Source organism: Doryrhamphus excisus, chromosome 4 (assembly GCF_030265055.1).
Source record: "Doryrhamphus excisus isolate RoL2022-K1 chromosome 4, RoL_Dexc_1.0, whole genome shotgun sequence".
Lineage (NCBI taxonomy): Eukaryota > Metazoa > Chordata > Actinopteri > Syngnathiformes > Syngnathidae > Doryrhamphus > Doryrhamphus excisus.
In genome coordinates this window covers 19,617,674-19,633,937 of record NC_080469.1, presented here as the reverse complement: position 1 = coordinate 19,633,937, position 16,264 = coordinate 19,617,674, and the positions used below count along the sequence as shown (strand labels likewise).

At 42.5% G+C, this 16,264-nt stretch overlaps 2 protein-coding genes across 2 annotated transcripts; one reads left to right on the top strand and one right to left on the bottom strand.

Annotated features, from left to right (window-relative positions):
* The first annotated feature begins 4,125 nt into the window (after window positions 1-4,125).
* Window positions 4,126-7,309, top strand: ctsla (cathepsin La). The gene is made up of 8 exons (XM_058071909.1): window positions 4,126-4,283; window positions 5,172-5,303; window positions 5,381-5,503; window positions 5,624-5,776; window positions 6,212-6,436; window positions 6,508-6,676; window positions 6,753-6,870; window positions 6,942-7,309. Exons 2-8 carry the CDS (start codon window positions 5,181-5,183, stop codon window positions 7,039-7,041), a joined length of 1,011 nt encoding a protein of 336 aa, XP_057927892.1. The 5' UTR covers window positions 4,126-4,283; window positions 5,172-5,180; the 3' UTR covers window positions 7,042-7,309.
* An 85-nt stretch (window positions 7,310-7,394) lies between these two features.
* On the bottom strand, window positions 7,395-16,165 carry fbp2 (fructose-1,6-bisphosphatase 2). Its single transcript, XM_058071908.1, has 7 exons — window positions 15,931-16,165; window positions 14,698-14,860; window positions 14,516-14,608; window positions 13,318-13,458; window positions 12,108-12,245; window positions 9,012-9,131; window positions 7,395-8,199 (listed from the first exon to the last, which is right to left on the bottom strand). Exons 1-7 carry the CDS (start codon window positions 16,101-16,103, stop codon window positions 8,014-8,016), a joined length of 1,014 nt encoding a protein of 337 aa, XP_057927891.1. The 5' UTR covers window positions 16,104-16,165; the 3' UTR covers window positions 7,395-8,013.
* Window positions 16,166-16,264: the final 99 nt, after the last annotated feature.

Sequence of the window (16,264 nt, the reverse complement as noted above, 5' to 3'; positions counted from 1 at the left end):
GTTTGAATTTAAATGTAGAATTACAGTATGGGGGGACTAATACACAGTTTTAATAAATGAATCTGCTACACACCAAATTACATGAAGAAAAAGTGGCAATATACGTAAAGTAGCGGCACTAGTGGTTAGCGCGCAGACCTCACAGCTAGGGGACCAGGGTTCAATTCCACCCTCGGCCATCTCTGTGTGGAGTTTGCATGTTCTCCCCGTGCATACGTGGGTTTTCTCCGGGTACTCCGGTTTCCTCCCACATTCCAAAAACATGCTAGGTTAATTGGCCACTCCAAATTGTCCATAGGTATGAATGTGAGTGTGAATGGTTGTTTGTCTATATGTGCCCTGTGATTGCCCTCTCACCCAAAGACAGCTGGGATAGGCTCCAGCACCCCCGCGACCCTCGTGAGGAAAAGCGGTAGAAAATGAATGAATGAATATACATAAAGTACATCCATACATCGCCCATGCTGCCTGGGGAACATCCCTGCTTTTCGTGTTGTTGCTAGGCGGAGTTCGTAGGGCTCACTTTAAAGTGCCCCATAAACCAATGAAAAGAACAGAAAATTACACAAAAAACACTGACTTGTGTGTTTTGATTCAATTGTTTTCATTGTCATTAAATTTCATTTTTTGTTTTTTGTTTTGTTCTCTTTGCATGAAATGACCGCTTGTTGCTAGGCAGAGTTGGTAGGGCTCAATCCAATGTGCCCCATTCAACAATGAAAACCAACAGGAACTGACACAAAAATTAAATTGAATTTAATACAAAAAAAAAACACATTGGCGTCATCTGCTGGACACATGACGCTTTGTTTTCTTTGTGGGCATGAGCACTTGTTGTTAGGCGGAATATGTGGGGCTTAATCCTGAAAGCCCCCAAAGGCCAATGACACATCGGCGCCATCTTGTGGTGTCTCCTCTGCTTTTGATGATGCAACTGCCGCCACTTCTACATCAATGACATTCTTCTGTCTGGTCAAATGACCCGTTATTGATCCGTCGGGGTGGGGGGTGGGCTTTAAAAGTTGTCATCACAGCGATACCGGCCCGAGCCCGTGTTTACCCTGCCGCCTGCAGACGTGGTCATCGCTTTATGTGTTGACCTTTGACCTGATAACCTCAGCCGGAGAAATGTTGGCGGTGACAAAGGTGTCTCCAAAACCTTTCCCAGCTTCCTGCACAGGCGCTGCCCAGACTTGTGTGAGCGCTGAGTCAGCCCGCGGGGGAGGCGTCGTCACGTGCCCGTGAGGCTGACGCCGATGCTGATGAGTCTTGCCCCCCCCCAAAAAAACTTTGTGGACCCGAACAAATATGGAAAAGTTGCTGATGACAGCGTGAACACATGACCACAACGACACACGGCTTCATGCGCTTTTTGTCTTTACACTTCAAAGGTTGCTACTTGCTACTTTTTGCCCCAATTCTGGGTCGTTTAGCAGATTGTTTTTAGCATTTAGCATTTAGAAAAAGCCATCGTTTGTGTCCACAAGGGATTTCTTGATGTTTCCCGGGCAAAGTTAGGTGCTAGCGCAGCACTAGCGTAGCGGGCTAAAGAGAAATTAACTCACTCTCACCCCAAAAAAGACGACAAAGTTTTCCACAAAATGGTGTTTACACTTTGCGTGCTTAGAATGTTTATGCTACGCTAAGCTAAAGTAGAGGCTAAACCTTTCAGTGTTGCTCTCACATTTTATGTTGACTCCAATGTACAACTTTTTCCTGTAAATTTAGGACTTTTTTTTCTCCTAAATTTACAACTTTTCAATTCCCAAATATTTAGGAGAAGAATAAAGTCGTAATATTACGTGTCATACATGTCATTACTTTATTGTGATACATTTCCGACTCTACTCTGGTAAAAGTACGGCTTTTAAATGTAAACTTTATTCTTGTAATTTTTACGAGAAGAATAAAGTCGTAATATCGTGCGTCGTTGTGTTTTTTCTCGTGAATTTATAACTTTATTCTCATATAAATGAATGGCTTCTTTCTCATGAATTTACAACTTTATTTTATGAGTAAATTTACAAGAAGAATAAAGTGATAATATTACATGTCATCGTGTCATACCTGTTTTTCTTGTACTTTTAGCACTCTTCTCCTAAATTGACAAGAAAATAAATCTTTCTCGTAAATTTATGACTTTATTCTCATACATTTATGAGAAGAACAACATTTTTTATATTAAGAGTAATTGTGTTATTATGTTTTTTTTCTCTGAAGATTACGAGATTGTTCTCCGAAAATGTATGACTTTTTTTCTTGAAACTTTCAAACTTTATTCACGGAAATGTATGACTTTGAGACTTATGATTTATGACGAGAAGAATAACATGTTAATATTACGTGTCATGCAGGTTTGTTTTCTCGGAAAGTTACGAGATTGTTCTCTGAAATTTTTTTTTTTCTTAAAAATTTACAACTTTATTCTTGTAAATTTATGAGAAAAGTCGTGAATGTATGTGTCACTGTGTCATGTTTTTTTTCTCATAAATGTACATATTTTTCAGAAATTTCCAACTTTATTTACGGAAACTTACAACTTTATTGTCGAAATAACAGATTTTTTAATGTGGCCCTGATTGTGTCTTTTAGTCACTAAACATTGTTATTACCAAAAAAATTATCGCGATGAGGGGCTTTTTTTACATTAAAAATGGCAAAATGAGCTATCTGGTTGTGTTCTATGTTCATACAAAATGTTTGTAATAAAGGAAAGGCGATATATAGCTAATACAGGTCGTACTCAGTTAGCTAGCCTTCTTTCTGCTATCTGAAATGACGAGGAGAAACGTTGGGAAAGAAGGCCTCCGTCATGAAAACAAACGTCTTGACTTCCGTCTTATCAATCACACGATGATCCACTCAGACTTTGAGACAAGACTTCCTGGGAGAACAATCTGCCGTCCATTGATTTGCTTTAACCAACAAAAATACAGCAACCACCGTGACGCGCCGTTGGGAATCAACAACAACATCAAAGTCCACGCTTGTACACACACACACACACACACACACACACACATATACTGTACACACCGAACCTGCTTACGTTTACATTGTCGTTATCATTATAGCCAAGAAAGAACAACAACTCAACTATTGCAACTACACATCAGCAGGGGGCTAAAACCGAGCTAACATTTTTACACGTTTCTTACATTTCTTTCTTGAAAATTTACATTTTTATTAGTCGGTATTATCCTCCAGAGAAAATGAAAATGTTCATATTTTTCTTACATTTTCAATGTATGATTTTATTGGAATGATTTCTTTCTTTGTATGTATGTTTATTATTTTATGAATAGTATTTTGAAGTGTGTTTGTCATATTCACAGTAAAAATAAATGCAGGAGATTGTTTTTCTTAATTTTTGAATTTCTCAAAATTTATTTCACTTTTTATATTCTTCTTCTTATTATTATTATTGTTATTATTCCTAATACAATACAATATTTTTTCTTAATTTTGAAATGTAAAAAATATATTTTAGTTTTTAATATAGTTGTATGTATATTTACTACTTAATTTTTTGTGCGAGGTTTGTCATAGTCACAGTAGAAGAATTATCATTATTCATGTCAGCAGAAGATTGTTTTTTTATTTGGATTATTTTGTGTCCCCTAGATAATTTTTTTAATGAACATTTTTCTCCCATCTTTAATGTATTTTTTCCCATGTTTAAATGATTTTTTGTTTACTATTTCATCAGTTCATTTTTAATGTATTTTTATGAGGAATGTTATATTTGCAGTAAACAAAAAACATTACTGTTGTCTGTAAGATGTTTTTTCTATTTTCTTTTTCTTTTTATTGTATTCCATATTATAAAAGTGGTTGGATGTGCATGTAGACAATGTGGACCGTCGTCATGGTAACATGCATGACCTTTCATAAGTAGGTGCTGTAAGGTATTATGGGATGTTTGTCAAAAGTAGGTTTTATTGGGTAAAAGTGAGGCCCTGCTTTGGCATTAACACTTACTTATTCCTCACCCAAACCAGTTTAAGACATTTAACTTGGCAAAACAATAAAAAGACAAGAAAGGTGTCTACAAAAACAAGGTGTTGTTTTCTCTAGCCCCATTCCAGGGAAGCATCACGTGAATCCACGATGACGTCACACAAAAGGCGGGTCTAGTGGGTGAAAAAAACGGAAACGGACCAATCAGACAGCCCGGTGGGAGGGAGTTAACTGCCATTCAAGCCCTTATAAACTTTGTGTGTCCTCGTCGAAGGAGATTATTTTATTTTTTTTCTTCGCCGGTCCAACACGAAGAGCTTCCAGTAAGTATGACACTCCAGTATTTGTTTAAATCCATCCATTTACAAATATATCGATGTTTACTGTCGCCATCGGAACGCACATTAATAAGGGAGAAAGATGGCTTACGTTGAGAAAAACCTGGATTTTATCAAATATCCTTTCATAATGTATTTATGTTACACAAATACGTTAACGGGTGTGTTAATTTGATCGATTTCTGCATTGTGGTTTGTTCGGCTGTCTTTGTTATCGTCTCCCTGTCGGGCTAAGAAAAACAAACACACAACAGGCATTGCTAGTTTCAGCTACTGCAGTCTCGTTGGCGTTAGAAATGGTGAGAAAGTTGGTGGATGGAATGAAACTCTTTTCGTTTTCCTCTTCCCTATTCCTTATTCCTTGTGCCGTTCCCAGTTTCGATGGTCTTTATGGCCTAGTCTGTTTGGCAAGCCTCCCTCCGCTGCAGATCCCGTGACTCGGCAGCCACAAAAAAGGAAAACATCCCGTTTCCGGTTTCACAAACGTTCCAGATCCCGTTTCTTTTATTCCGTTTCAATCCAATTGTCCTCGCTAGCAGTGTGGACACGAACTGTAATCATATTATAAATAAAGTACGTTATTTGACGATTATTACACGATGTTTTTATGAATGCTTCGTCATGACTGTATTAGACGTTAGGCTCACGTGATACGGAGGCGCCATAGTCATGAATATTATAATGTACTATTAAAATGTTTTATATTGAAAGAAGCGCAGCCTACAGTTAATTGTTTTTTTAATATCAACAACACGATATACAAATTCAACTAAAATGGTAAAATGCAGCAGAAAGGCCCAATAATGTCAACGTGAATATACACATTTAGCATACATTCATTCTATAACGCCTTGTTCTGTTCCCCATTTGCAGACCCCCACAATGCTGCCCCTCATCCTGTTGGCCGTGGGCCTGAGTGCGGTCGCCTCAGTGCCCACTCTGGACCCACAGCTGGACGATCACTGGGACCTGTGGAAGACCTGGCACTCCAAGAAATACCACGAGGTCGGCAGTTGTGGCCGTCTGTTCATATGCTGCCCCAGAGGCCTCTTATTGATTGTCCTACTTCCGGCTGCTTGTAGAAAGAGGAGGGCTGGAGGAGGGTGGTGTGGGAGAAGAACCTGAAGAAGATCGAGGTGCACAACCTGGAGCACTCCATGGGCAAACACTCGTACCGCATGGGCATGAACCACTTTGGGGACATGGTACGTTCCGCGTTTATACAAACATAAAATAATATGGTATAATTCAAATGTTTTTGACCGGTGGTAAATAGACAAAAGGAAAAATAAAGTAACAAACCCGCTCTCCGTCCTCCCGTGCAGACTCACGAGGAGTTCCGGCAGATCATGAACGGCTACAAGCAGAAAAGCCAGAGAAGGTTCCAGGGCTTGCTCTTCATGGAGCCCAACTTCCTGGAGGCCCCACGCTCGGTGGACTGGCGGGATCACGGCTACGTCACCCCCGTCAAGGACCAGGTAGCTAATAGGCTTGTAGCTTCCATTACAGCAAGGCTGGATGATAATAAACCCACAGGAAGCCAGCGTCTCTACGCTGTAGCGTGCTCTGGTGACTGTTCTTGGCGTGAAAGATAAGATGGCCTCTTGTTTATCTGCGTTCTACACCCCCCACCACCATGTTTGCCCGTAAGCTGAAACTAGAGCACACACGGGGTCAAAGTGCTAATGTACAACAAACTGTGAGATCAATCAACTGGCATGCAAGTGTAAAAATAAGTTGTACAACCAGTATCTTTGAGTGCATTTGGAGTGCATGAGAAAGTTGAAACCTGCCTCTTGTAGGCCATGCAGTCGGTGGCTGTAGAAGTCTGGACCGTGCAGACAATTATGCCGCACTCATGCTAGATAAATTCTGTGTTGTCTAAGTAATGTTTTTTTGGGTCCCCCTTCCAGGGTCAGTGCGGCTCCTGCTGGGCCTTCAGCACCACGGGCGCCCTGGAGGGTCAGCACTTCCGCAAGTCAGGCAAGCTGGTGTCGCTGAGCGAGCAGAACCTGGTGGACTGCTCCCGGCCGGAGGGCAACGAGGGCTGCAATGGCGGCCTGATGGACCAGGCCTTCCAGTACATCAAGGACAACAATGGGCTGGACTCTGAGAAGTCCTACCCCTACGTGGGAACTGTAAGTTTCAGCACGCGGACGGCGGTCTAGAATGGTCACGCCACTCGCTAATGTCGCTCGCGTCGTTCCAGGATGACCAGCCGTGCCACTACGACCCCTCGTACAACTCCGCCAACGACACCGGCTTTGTGGACATCCCTAGCGGCAAGGAGCACGCGCTGATGAAGGCCGTGGCCTCCGTGGGACCCGTCTCCGTGGCCATCGATGCCGGACACGAGTCCTTCCAGTTCTACCAATCAGGTCGGCTTTCTCCGCTGAAACAGCCATCGGTGACGATGACGGCGGTCGCTAACCCCATGACTCCACCCCTTTTTAGGCATCTACTACGAGAAGGAGTGCAGCAGCGAGGAGCTGGACCACGGCGTCCTTGTGGTGGGCTATGGTTTTGAGGGTGAAGACGTGGACGGCAGCAAGTACTGGATCGTCAAGAACAGGTGAGCACTCAAGCTAAACGTTAACGTCTCCGTCGTGTGACGTGGAGCTAACCTCCCTTGGCCTCCTGCAGCTGGAGCGAGAAGTGGGGCAACAACGGCTACATCTACATGGCCAAAGACCGCAAGAACCACTGCGGCATCGCCACAGCGGCCAGTTACCCTCTAGTGTGACCTCACCACCCTCTAGTGTATGTTTTGTTTTGTTTTTTAATGGAAAATTCCTAACGTGTGGAGCAACGCATCAACAGGAACAGGAAGACACTGTTTTTAGGGAAATGATGCTCTGGTTTTATGCCACTTTATATTGAAGACATTTTAGTTTTTGTCTTTTATTCTTTGTAAATATGCTGCTCAGTGTGTGGGGGAACAAGTTTTTGTTCTTGTAATTATGTTTTTTATTTTGCTTGTAATGTCGCCAATTAAAGGTGTGAAACACTCATCTCTTGTTTTGGGTGTTTGCTTTTAATTTGAAATAACTTTAAAGCACCATTTAAGAAAAGTTGTATAATCATGGAGGTTATTGATCGTGTGGCAAAGGTGTTGCTTTATGAATTTAACATTCTTAAGAGTCTTAGCTTTCCCTTAAAAACCCTGCCCCCAAAGGAGACGGATTAAAACACTATTTCAGTACAAAGTATATTTAAAAAAAAAACAACGACATATCCCAATTTAAGCTCAGAAATCACCATCGTTAAATATTCCAAGCGCACCTCAATGCGTCAAAACAAGCTACGTGACAATTGTCGCTTCTCCACTTGGTCAGAAGTGTGCGCAAAATGTCGTAGATAAGACAGCAAAATACGCAGCACTTGAGTGGTACCTCTTAATGAAACGGACAAGATAGCAAGCTAAAGTACACTTAAAGAGGCATTCACACGCTGACAAGATGAATGAAGACATGAAAGCCACCTACATGCAAACTGATGACGCGTTCGGTAAGTCACAGTTTACGTATTTTTAATCACTGGAGTTGCGTATGGTTAGCGTGAAAGCACCTTCGCTAACTGACTTCCTCTTTCTGGAGAACTGCAGCAGAAGGCATATGAAATGTAGTTTTTACTGCATTGTCATTGTCACTACTTGCCGTGTGAATAAAGTTGCCAAAAAATGAATTGGGCAAAATGTCATTCCAAGAGTGCAGCGTTACTGGTACTTCCTGACGAAGGACAAGTACTCGTTGACGTCGTCCGGGGAGCCAACGACGAAGGGCACCCGCTGATGGAGGGCCTGCGGCCGCACATCCAGGACCCTCTGCATGCCCGTGGTGGCGAGGCCTCCAGCCTGCTCCACCAGGAATGCGATGGGGTTGCACTCGTACAGCAGCCGCAACTAGTCAGGAGAGAGGCGAGAGGAGCACATACTGTAGGGTTTCAAGTCACATCGCCAACTAGTGGCCTGGCATGCGTACTGCAGCGTGTTTTTACACGCCCTTTGAGAGTGACAGTGGATCCAAACTGTCATTTTGGAGGCTGAAAAGTGCAAACGTTTGAAAGTAGGTCGCAATTTCTGATTGTGTGATGACTGTCTTTAAGTTCCCCAGTTTCACTTCTTCTTCTGGTCACGCCTTTCCTGTATGCGGGCCGTGATGTGTCACTGCCGATCCTCTCAAATGTATGCAGGTTTTATCCGGAAAATAAAACTCTTCTTCAAAGTCCACCTGGCAAAAGGTCATGAAGTTGCACGGAGCAGACTGCCATGTGTGTGACAGGGGTTTCCGTGGTAATCAAAATAGTCCAATATGTCATCAGAAATAAGCATTAGCATTTATTAGCGCTGTCACGGGACACTCGACACCAGAGGAGACAATGGTCTACCGGACCGAGACAGGATTTGAACATTACTTTTAAGTACACTGAAAAAATATGACAGTACTGTACAGTGCAATCATTTAAATTTGACTATGTTGCAGTCTTCTGCACTTTGTGTGTATGCTAACAACCCCACCTCCACCCGCTGAGACAGAGACTGTATCACTGTGAAGAGGGCTCACTTTGTTCATGGATCAAACGCGCTGAGGTGCTTTATCGAGTTTATCAAGTTCATTTTTCTGTACAAGAAATCGTGTCCCATTTTAGTCTTGAGATCTTGTGACACAGCGAGCATTAATGCTAGGCTAACAGCAGCAAAAGGGCCCTTCTTACCTTTCCTTCTGGGTTCTTCTCATTGGCCGGGTACATGAAGATGCCCCCGTAGGTGATGGTGCGGTGGACGTCGGACACCATGGAGCCCACATAGCGGGCGCCGTACGGGGAGCTGCCATCCTGCAGGAAGTCACAAGATATTACAAAACATGGCAACATTTATATTCCAAAAACATGTGAGCTTCACTGGCCTCCCCAAATTGTCCATAGGTATGAATGTGAGTGTGAATGGTTGTTTGTCTATATGTGCCCTGTGATTGCCTGGCGACCAGTCTAGGGTGTACCCCGCCTTACGCCCGAAGACAGCTGGGATAGGCTCCAGCACCCCCCGCAACCCTTGGGAGGAAAAGCGGTAGAAAATGAATGAATGAATGAATGTGAGCTTCACTGGCCTCCCCAAATTGTCCATAGGTATGAATGTGAGTGTGAATGGTTGTTTGTCTATATGTGCCCTGTGATTGGCTGGCCACCAGTCCAGGGTGGACCCCACCGCTCACCCCAAGACAGCTGTGGTAGGCTCCAGCACCCTGGCGACCCTTGTGAGGATAAGCGGTAGAAAATGAATGAATGAATGAAAGTAATATTCTATGAAATAATACATATGATGATAAACATAGTACAAATATATCATGAAAAAAAAAAATTATGGTGCACAAAATATTAAAGTGTGTATTATTAATATAACAAAATGAAAAATTGTAATTGGGAATTAAGTCTTAAATTACTGAGCATAAAATTGTGAATTTGTGGGGGAAAAGAGTTGTGAATTTACATAGAAAAAAGGTCATAATTTATGAGAATAAAGTCGGAAATTTATGAGAAAAAAGTATTTTCTGTAAAAAAAACTTTTCTGTAATAAATTAAAAATTCACAAAAAAAAATGTGTCAATTCATAAAATAAGAAGTACATTTCTTTTTAGAAAAAAGTGAATTTACAAGAAAAGTGTCATAAATGTACAAGAAAAAAGTCATCCTTTTCCCCAATTTTTTCCTGTAAAGTCACAACTTTTTTTCTCAACTTTATTTTCAATGTTGTACTAGATCGCATCAGATGGGCCGGGTTTGCATCTCCGTCCATGCCTGCTATGGACAATAATGAGGTGCCATGATAAGAGCTCATTAGAATGCATTTGGAAGCATTTGTGAGGCAAATTGGCTTCCTTGACTTGACATCAAAACCAAAAGCTGCTCGTGTTAAAGGCTGCAAAGCTGCTGAGGAAAAAAACATTTCCAACAACAAACTGGTCAAAGGTCGCCATCAGGAGCTGGTAAACAACCCCCACCTTCAGGAAAAGAACTCCAAAACTTTATTTGTTTGCATTTTCTGGGTTGTGAAGAGACGGTGAAAGAAGGCTGCATGGTTATTCTTCTCGTAGAAATGTCCAATGTCTAAATAATACTTATAATTATAATAATAAGAACTGCGTGTCAAGGTGACGTAGTCATGTGCTCGCTGAGTCACGTCGCAGGCGTCATACGGGAAGGCTGAACATGTGCTAGAGTTCCTGACACACACGCATTGTGCAACACATCCAAGGGGAAAAAAGCAAACGCATTCATGCAGAGAAACAAAGGGAAGAAGGAAAGGAGGAAAGAAGGAAAGAGAAATGATCTCGCAAGCATTTTATGACTTTATGACTTTGGATTCTTTTTCCTGCTCTTGTTGCTAAGCAGACTTCAACAGACGGTGACAAAGTAACAACATATTTCATCAAATATGAAAGAATGTATAAATGAACAATATTTTCAAAACATACATTTTTTCTCATACATTTATGACTTTATTCTTGTAAATGTACAACTTTATTGTTGTGATAGCCAGGTTTTTCTTGTAAATTTACAACTTTATGGCATGTTTACATTTTTTTCTCATAAATTTACAACCATTCTCATAAATGTACAACCTAATTCTTTGAATATTATGACTTTATTCTCGTAATGTCCCACGTTTTTTCTCATGAATTTTACGACTTAATTCTCGAAAATGTTCAACTTTATTCTTGTAATATCCCAAGTTTTTTCCTCATAAATTTACAACTTAATTCTCAAAAATGTTCAACTTTATTCTTGTAATATCCCATGTTTTTTCTCATAAATTTACAATTTCATTCTCAGAAATTTTCTACTTTATTTTTGTAATATCCCAAGTTTTTTTCTCATAAATTTACAGCTTAATTCTCGACAATTTTCAACTTTGTTCTCGTAATATACCAAGTTTTTTCTCATAAAATTACGACTTAATTCTCGAAAATTACTTTTCGAGAATTAAATTACTTTAATTCTCATAATAGTAATACATTACTTTATTCTCAATATTATAATATATTGTAATAATAATAAAAAAGTTTGTAATAAATAAGTTTTTTCTCACATTTTCTATGCCGCTTATCCTAACTAGGGTCACAGCTTAATATCATTCGGTCATTTGTCAAATAATCAAATAGTCAAATGTATTTTTGCAAAGCGAGTATGTTGGTGAATTGCAGGGCGTGAGAGGAAATGGGAATATTTCATTTGCTAGTCCATTTTGGTGTGCGCCCCTAAATGTTCCGCTCCCACAAATTGAAGTTAGGAGCTAGAGTTAGAAATATACTGTTCTATGCATTAGAAATATACTGCTCTATGCATTCCCCCATCCCTGCTCTGCATTGAAAGGCAGTTTAATGTGTCGTTCGAACCCACTTAGGCATGATGCTGAAAATATGCTACCAAAGCATCTCGCGGACAGTATTTCATCAGGCTGATCATGTGACCGGGTCACATGCTGCATCATGCACGGCCAAGCCAACGGTGACGACGCGTCACGCACGGCCAAGCGTGCCGAGCAGACGGGCAAGTGTGCTGAGTGTGCTGTCTGAGGAAGAGGATGTTTCTTTGGCAGCGGACCCATCGTCCAGTGGAACTTGACACCCCCACCCCCGCCCCGACTGTCTGCCAGTCAGTCACATGTTTGACCAGCCGCTGTTCTCAGGTCAGTAGTGTAAACGTCTGATAAAGGTTGTGCTTGCTATTATTTGGCCCACATATTTTTTTGTCCCCCCAATTTGGGTCCTCCCCCACCCAGCCCTAAGATGGCATCCGGACTGGTGTGCTCACCTCAGGGTGCTTCTTGTGCTGGATGTAGTCGTTGACGGAGGCGTGGAAGTACTTGGCGTAGCCTTCGTTGACGCTGTAGATCTTTCCTCTGGGTTTGATCCTGACGTTCCTCTCGGTCAGGATGAACTCTCCAATGGCCTGGGGGAGGAGCATTGTTCAAATGTTTTAGCGTATCCGCTAAAGCTAGCAAGCTCAGGTGCCGTTTTTTTATTCATTCCTGTATCGTATCCAACATCTTCATCTACCTCTGCATGCGCTTTAAAATGTTGCTTGATTCTTGATCTTGGCCTGATCGTGGCCTCTGATCTTGTCCTCTGATCTTGGCCTTTGATCTTGTCCTCTGATCTTGGCCTTTGATATTGGCCTCTGATCTTGGCCTCTGATCTTGGCCTCTGATCTTGGCCTCTGATCTTGGCCTCTGATCTTGGCCTCTGATCTTGGCCCCCGATCATGGCCCCCAATCTTGGCCCCCGATCTTGGCCTCTGATCTTGGCTCGTAATCTTGGCCCGTGATCGTGGCCCCTGATCGTGGCCCCTGATCTTGGCCTCTGATCTTGTCCTCTGATCTTGGCCTTTGATTTGGCCTCTGATCGTGACCCTGATCTTGGCCTCTGATCTTGGCCTCTGATCTTGGCCCCTGATCTTGGCCTCCGATCATGGCCCCCGATCTTGGCCCCCGATCTTGGCCTCTGATCTTGGCTCGTGATCTTGGCCCGTGATCGTGGCCCCTGATCGTGGCCCCTGATCTTGGTCCCTGAACGTGGCATGTGATCTTGGCCCCTGAACTTGGCCCCTGAACTTGGCCCCTGATCTTGGCCCCTGATCGTGGCATGTGATCTTGGCCCCTGAACTTGGCCCCTGATCGTGGCCCTTGATCTTGACCCCTGATCCATCCCTTCCTTCTGGTTGTTTCCCAGACTGGTTGGTGGCCGTGTCTCCAAGGGTAACTCTCTCCATCATTCCTTGACAAAGCTTGTGTGACGCAAACAAGGTGATAATCTGGCATCTCTGCTGAAGCGATATGTAGCGTTACGCTTGAAGGGTTATTAACTCCGCACCGCTATTCCAACATTGGTTCTGTTGCAGCAATTTGGAGAAGATTTTCTTTTCCACTTTCTCATGCACTCCAAATCATTATCAGTATGAGTGTACAATCCAACCCTAAAATTGCAACAAGAAGGTTTTTGCGGCATCTTGATGCTGGACTCACCGGGTCCAGCATGAAGAAGTTGAGGCCGTCCCCGGTGCTGAGGGCCACTAGGGAGGCGCTGCCATAGAGGGCGTAGCCGGCGCACACGATGTTGTCACCCGGCTGCAGGGCGTCCTCGTCCATGGGCTCGCCCTCTGACACCTAAGAGCGCCAACAACAACTCTTAACACGTTCATATTATTGGCCGTATTCCAACTTTTGACATCTTTCTGTTCTTTCTTGGGCTCCAAAAGGAGGAATGCATGTTTCCCTGAATATTTGCCCGACAAGCAAGGCCACTTCAAGTTCTAACCCACCTCAGTAATTGTTTCCAGAAGAGCTGCAAACCATTACGGGACAAGGCTGCATTTTACCAGCGATACAAGGGCTTCCCCTGGTGGCTCTAAGGCGCTACTACACGTTAACCTTACGTTTTAACGATGAGACCTGCTTTTTCTTTTTCTTTTTGCATATATGCAAGGATCTCCCATGTTTTACAACTCTTTCTAAGACAGTCATGAACTAAAATCTAATTAAAAAGCATCATGTTTACTTTCGTTGAATGAGCTGTTTTTAAGGACCGACCATCAAATACATCCTCTGACTGCGGTGCTTCACTGTTTTTAGGAATGGACTGGAAAAAACATCCTCTTTAAGGAGCATTGCTGTTTTTAAGCATCTGCAACAATAAAATGCCAATCAAAGATCCTCTATAACACTACACTCTGCTACAAAAATGCAAATTGACGATCCTCTATGTGACGGGAGCGCTGCTGTTTTTAAGAACCACAGGCAAAAACGCCCATCAAAGATCCCCTACGTTACCACATATTCTCCTGTTTTTAGGAATCTGCTGCAGAAATGCTTGTCCAAGGTCCTCTACGTGACGGGATCGCTCTGCTGTTTTTAAGGAACACCAGCAAAAGCACCACTCAAAGATCTTCTACGTGACAGCATCATTCTGCTGTTTTTAAGGAACACCAGCAAAAGCACCACTCAAAGATCCTCTACGTGACAGGATCACTCTGCTGTTTTTAAGGAACTCCAGCAAAAGCACCACTCAAAGATCCTCTACGTGACAGCATCATTCTGCTGTTTTTAAGGAACACCAGCAAAAGCACCACTCGAAGATCCTTCATATCATTTGAGGACCAGATTTGGCCCACGGGCCACAAGTTGAGTATCCCTGCCACAGCCGATGTGTATGTGTAGCACTGACCCGCTTGTAGATAGCAAATATGGTTCCAATGGAGGCCAAACAGTCGATGTTGCTGGATCCATCCAGGGGGTCAAAGCACACCACGTACTTTCCCTGGAAGACAGCGGAATCATCATCATGTCTTGTCATGGCGGTCGGTGTACGCACACACGCACGATGTACTGATGGCGGTGTCCTCTCACCCGCTTGTCTTTAGGCGTGATGATCAGCTCCTTGTTCTCCTCAGAGACCATGCAGCAGGTACCGTAGGAGGCCCGCAGCATGTTGACCACCAGGTCGTTGGACAGCACGTCCAGCTTCTTCACGTCGTCCCCCGTCACGTTGACGCAGCCCGCCATGCCCTGTCTGCGGCGAGGGAGCCATCGTGTTGGGATGCACAGTAGTCATTTATTGATATACCCTAAATACAATATATCCATAATCAGGAATATTGATATACACTAAATACAATATATCCATAATCAGGAATATTGATATACACTAAATACAATATATCCATAATCGGGAATATTGATATACACTAAATACAATATATCCATAATCGGGAATGTTGATATACACTAAATACAATATATCCATAATTGGGAATGTTGATATACACCAAATACAATATATCCATAATCGGGAATATTGATATACACTAAATCAAATATATCCATAATCGGGAATATTGATATACACTAAATCAAATATATCCATAATCAGGAATATTGATATACACTAAATCAAATATATCCATAATCGGGAATATTGATATACACTAAATCAAATATATCCATAATCAGGAAAATGGGGTGTTGCTATTTTAGGTTTAAAAGAAATCTAATTTCAGTCTTACAATTTGTTTTAATTAGCTACAATTAAATAAGTAAAATACAAACATTAATGAATAATCAATACATGAAAAAATAAATCACATACATGGATTTTTTAAATTCCTTGTCTTTTTATAAATTTAAATTGAAAATAATTGAAATAACTTAAGACATTTTGCTTTGCCTGACAGATAAAAATGATTTCTAATAATGACAAATAATAATGAAATACTGTTTAAAGTTCTATATAATTATATGAAAATAAAATCAATATCTAATGTAACATCAATCTATATAGTAACTGTCTGTCTTCTCATGTCCTCTCGTGTCTGGTCTTGTCTTCTCATATCTTCTCATGTCTTCTCTTGTCTCCTCATGTCATGTTTGAACAATCTGACACGTGACGAATGTGAATGTGAAGTTTAAATTTTGTGAATGGCTTCAAGATTGCGATGTTGACAGTAGCTGAGGGTCATGATTCCAAACACAATACAATCTTACACCCCCCACACTGAATAAGAAAGGGGGGCTGAGCACCTGATCTCTCAGCATAATGTCCTTCTGCTGAACTCTGACCTTTGTGTGGGCTCCGGTACTCACAAGTGGGCCAGGCCGGCCTTGCGCACGGCGGAGGAGATGGCTTTGATGGCGGTCAGCATGGCGTTGATGAGCTGGGTCAGTTCGCCGGTGGCCCCCTTCGCCTGGCGACCCGTCTCCATGACGAAACGGGTCAAGGTCCACACATCGGTGTGGAAGGCGGACTGGTCGGTCATGGCGGAGGTTGGCCTCGGGTTAGGGTGCTGGCTCGGTGGAGGGAAGAAGGGAAGTGCGTGTGGCTTCTATTTGTGGGGGGGCCGTGCACACGTGTGTCTTGGTGTCAGGTGTCAGCCGATGGGGCTTACATGAACAAACCCACCCAGCACAACAGGAAGTT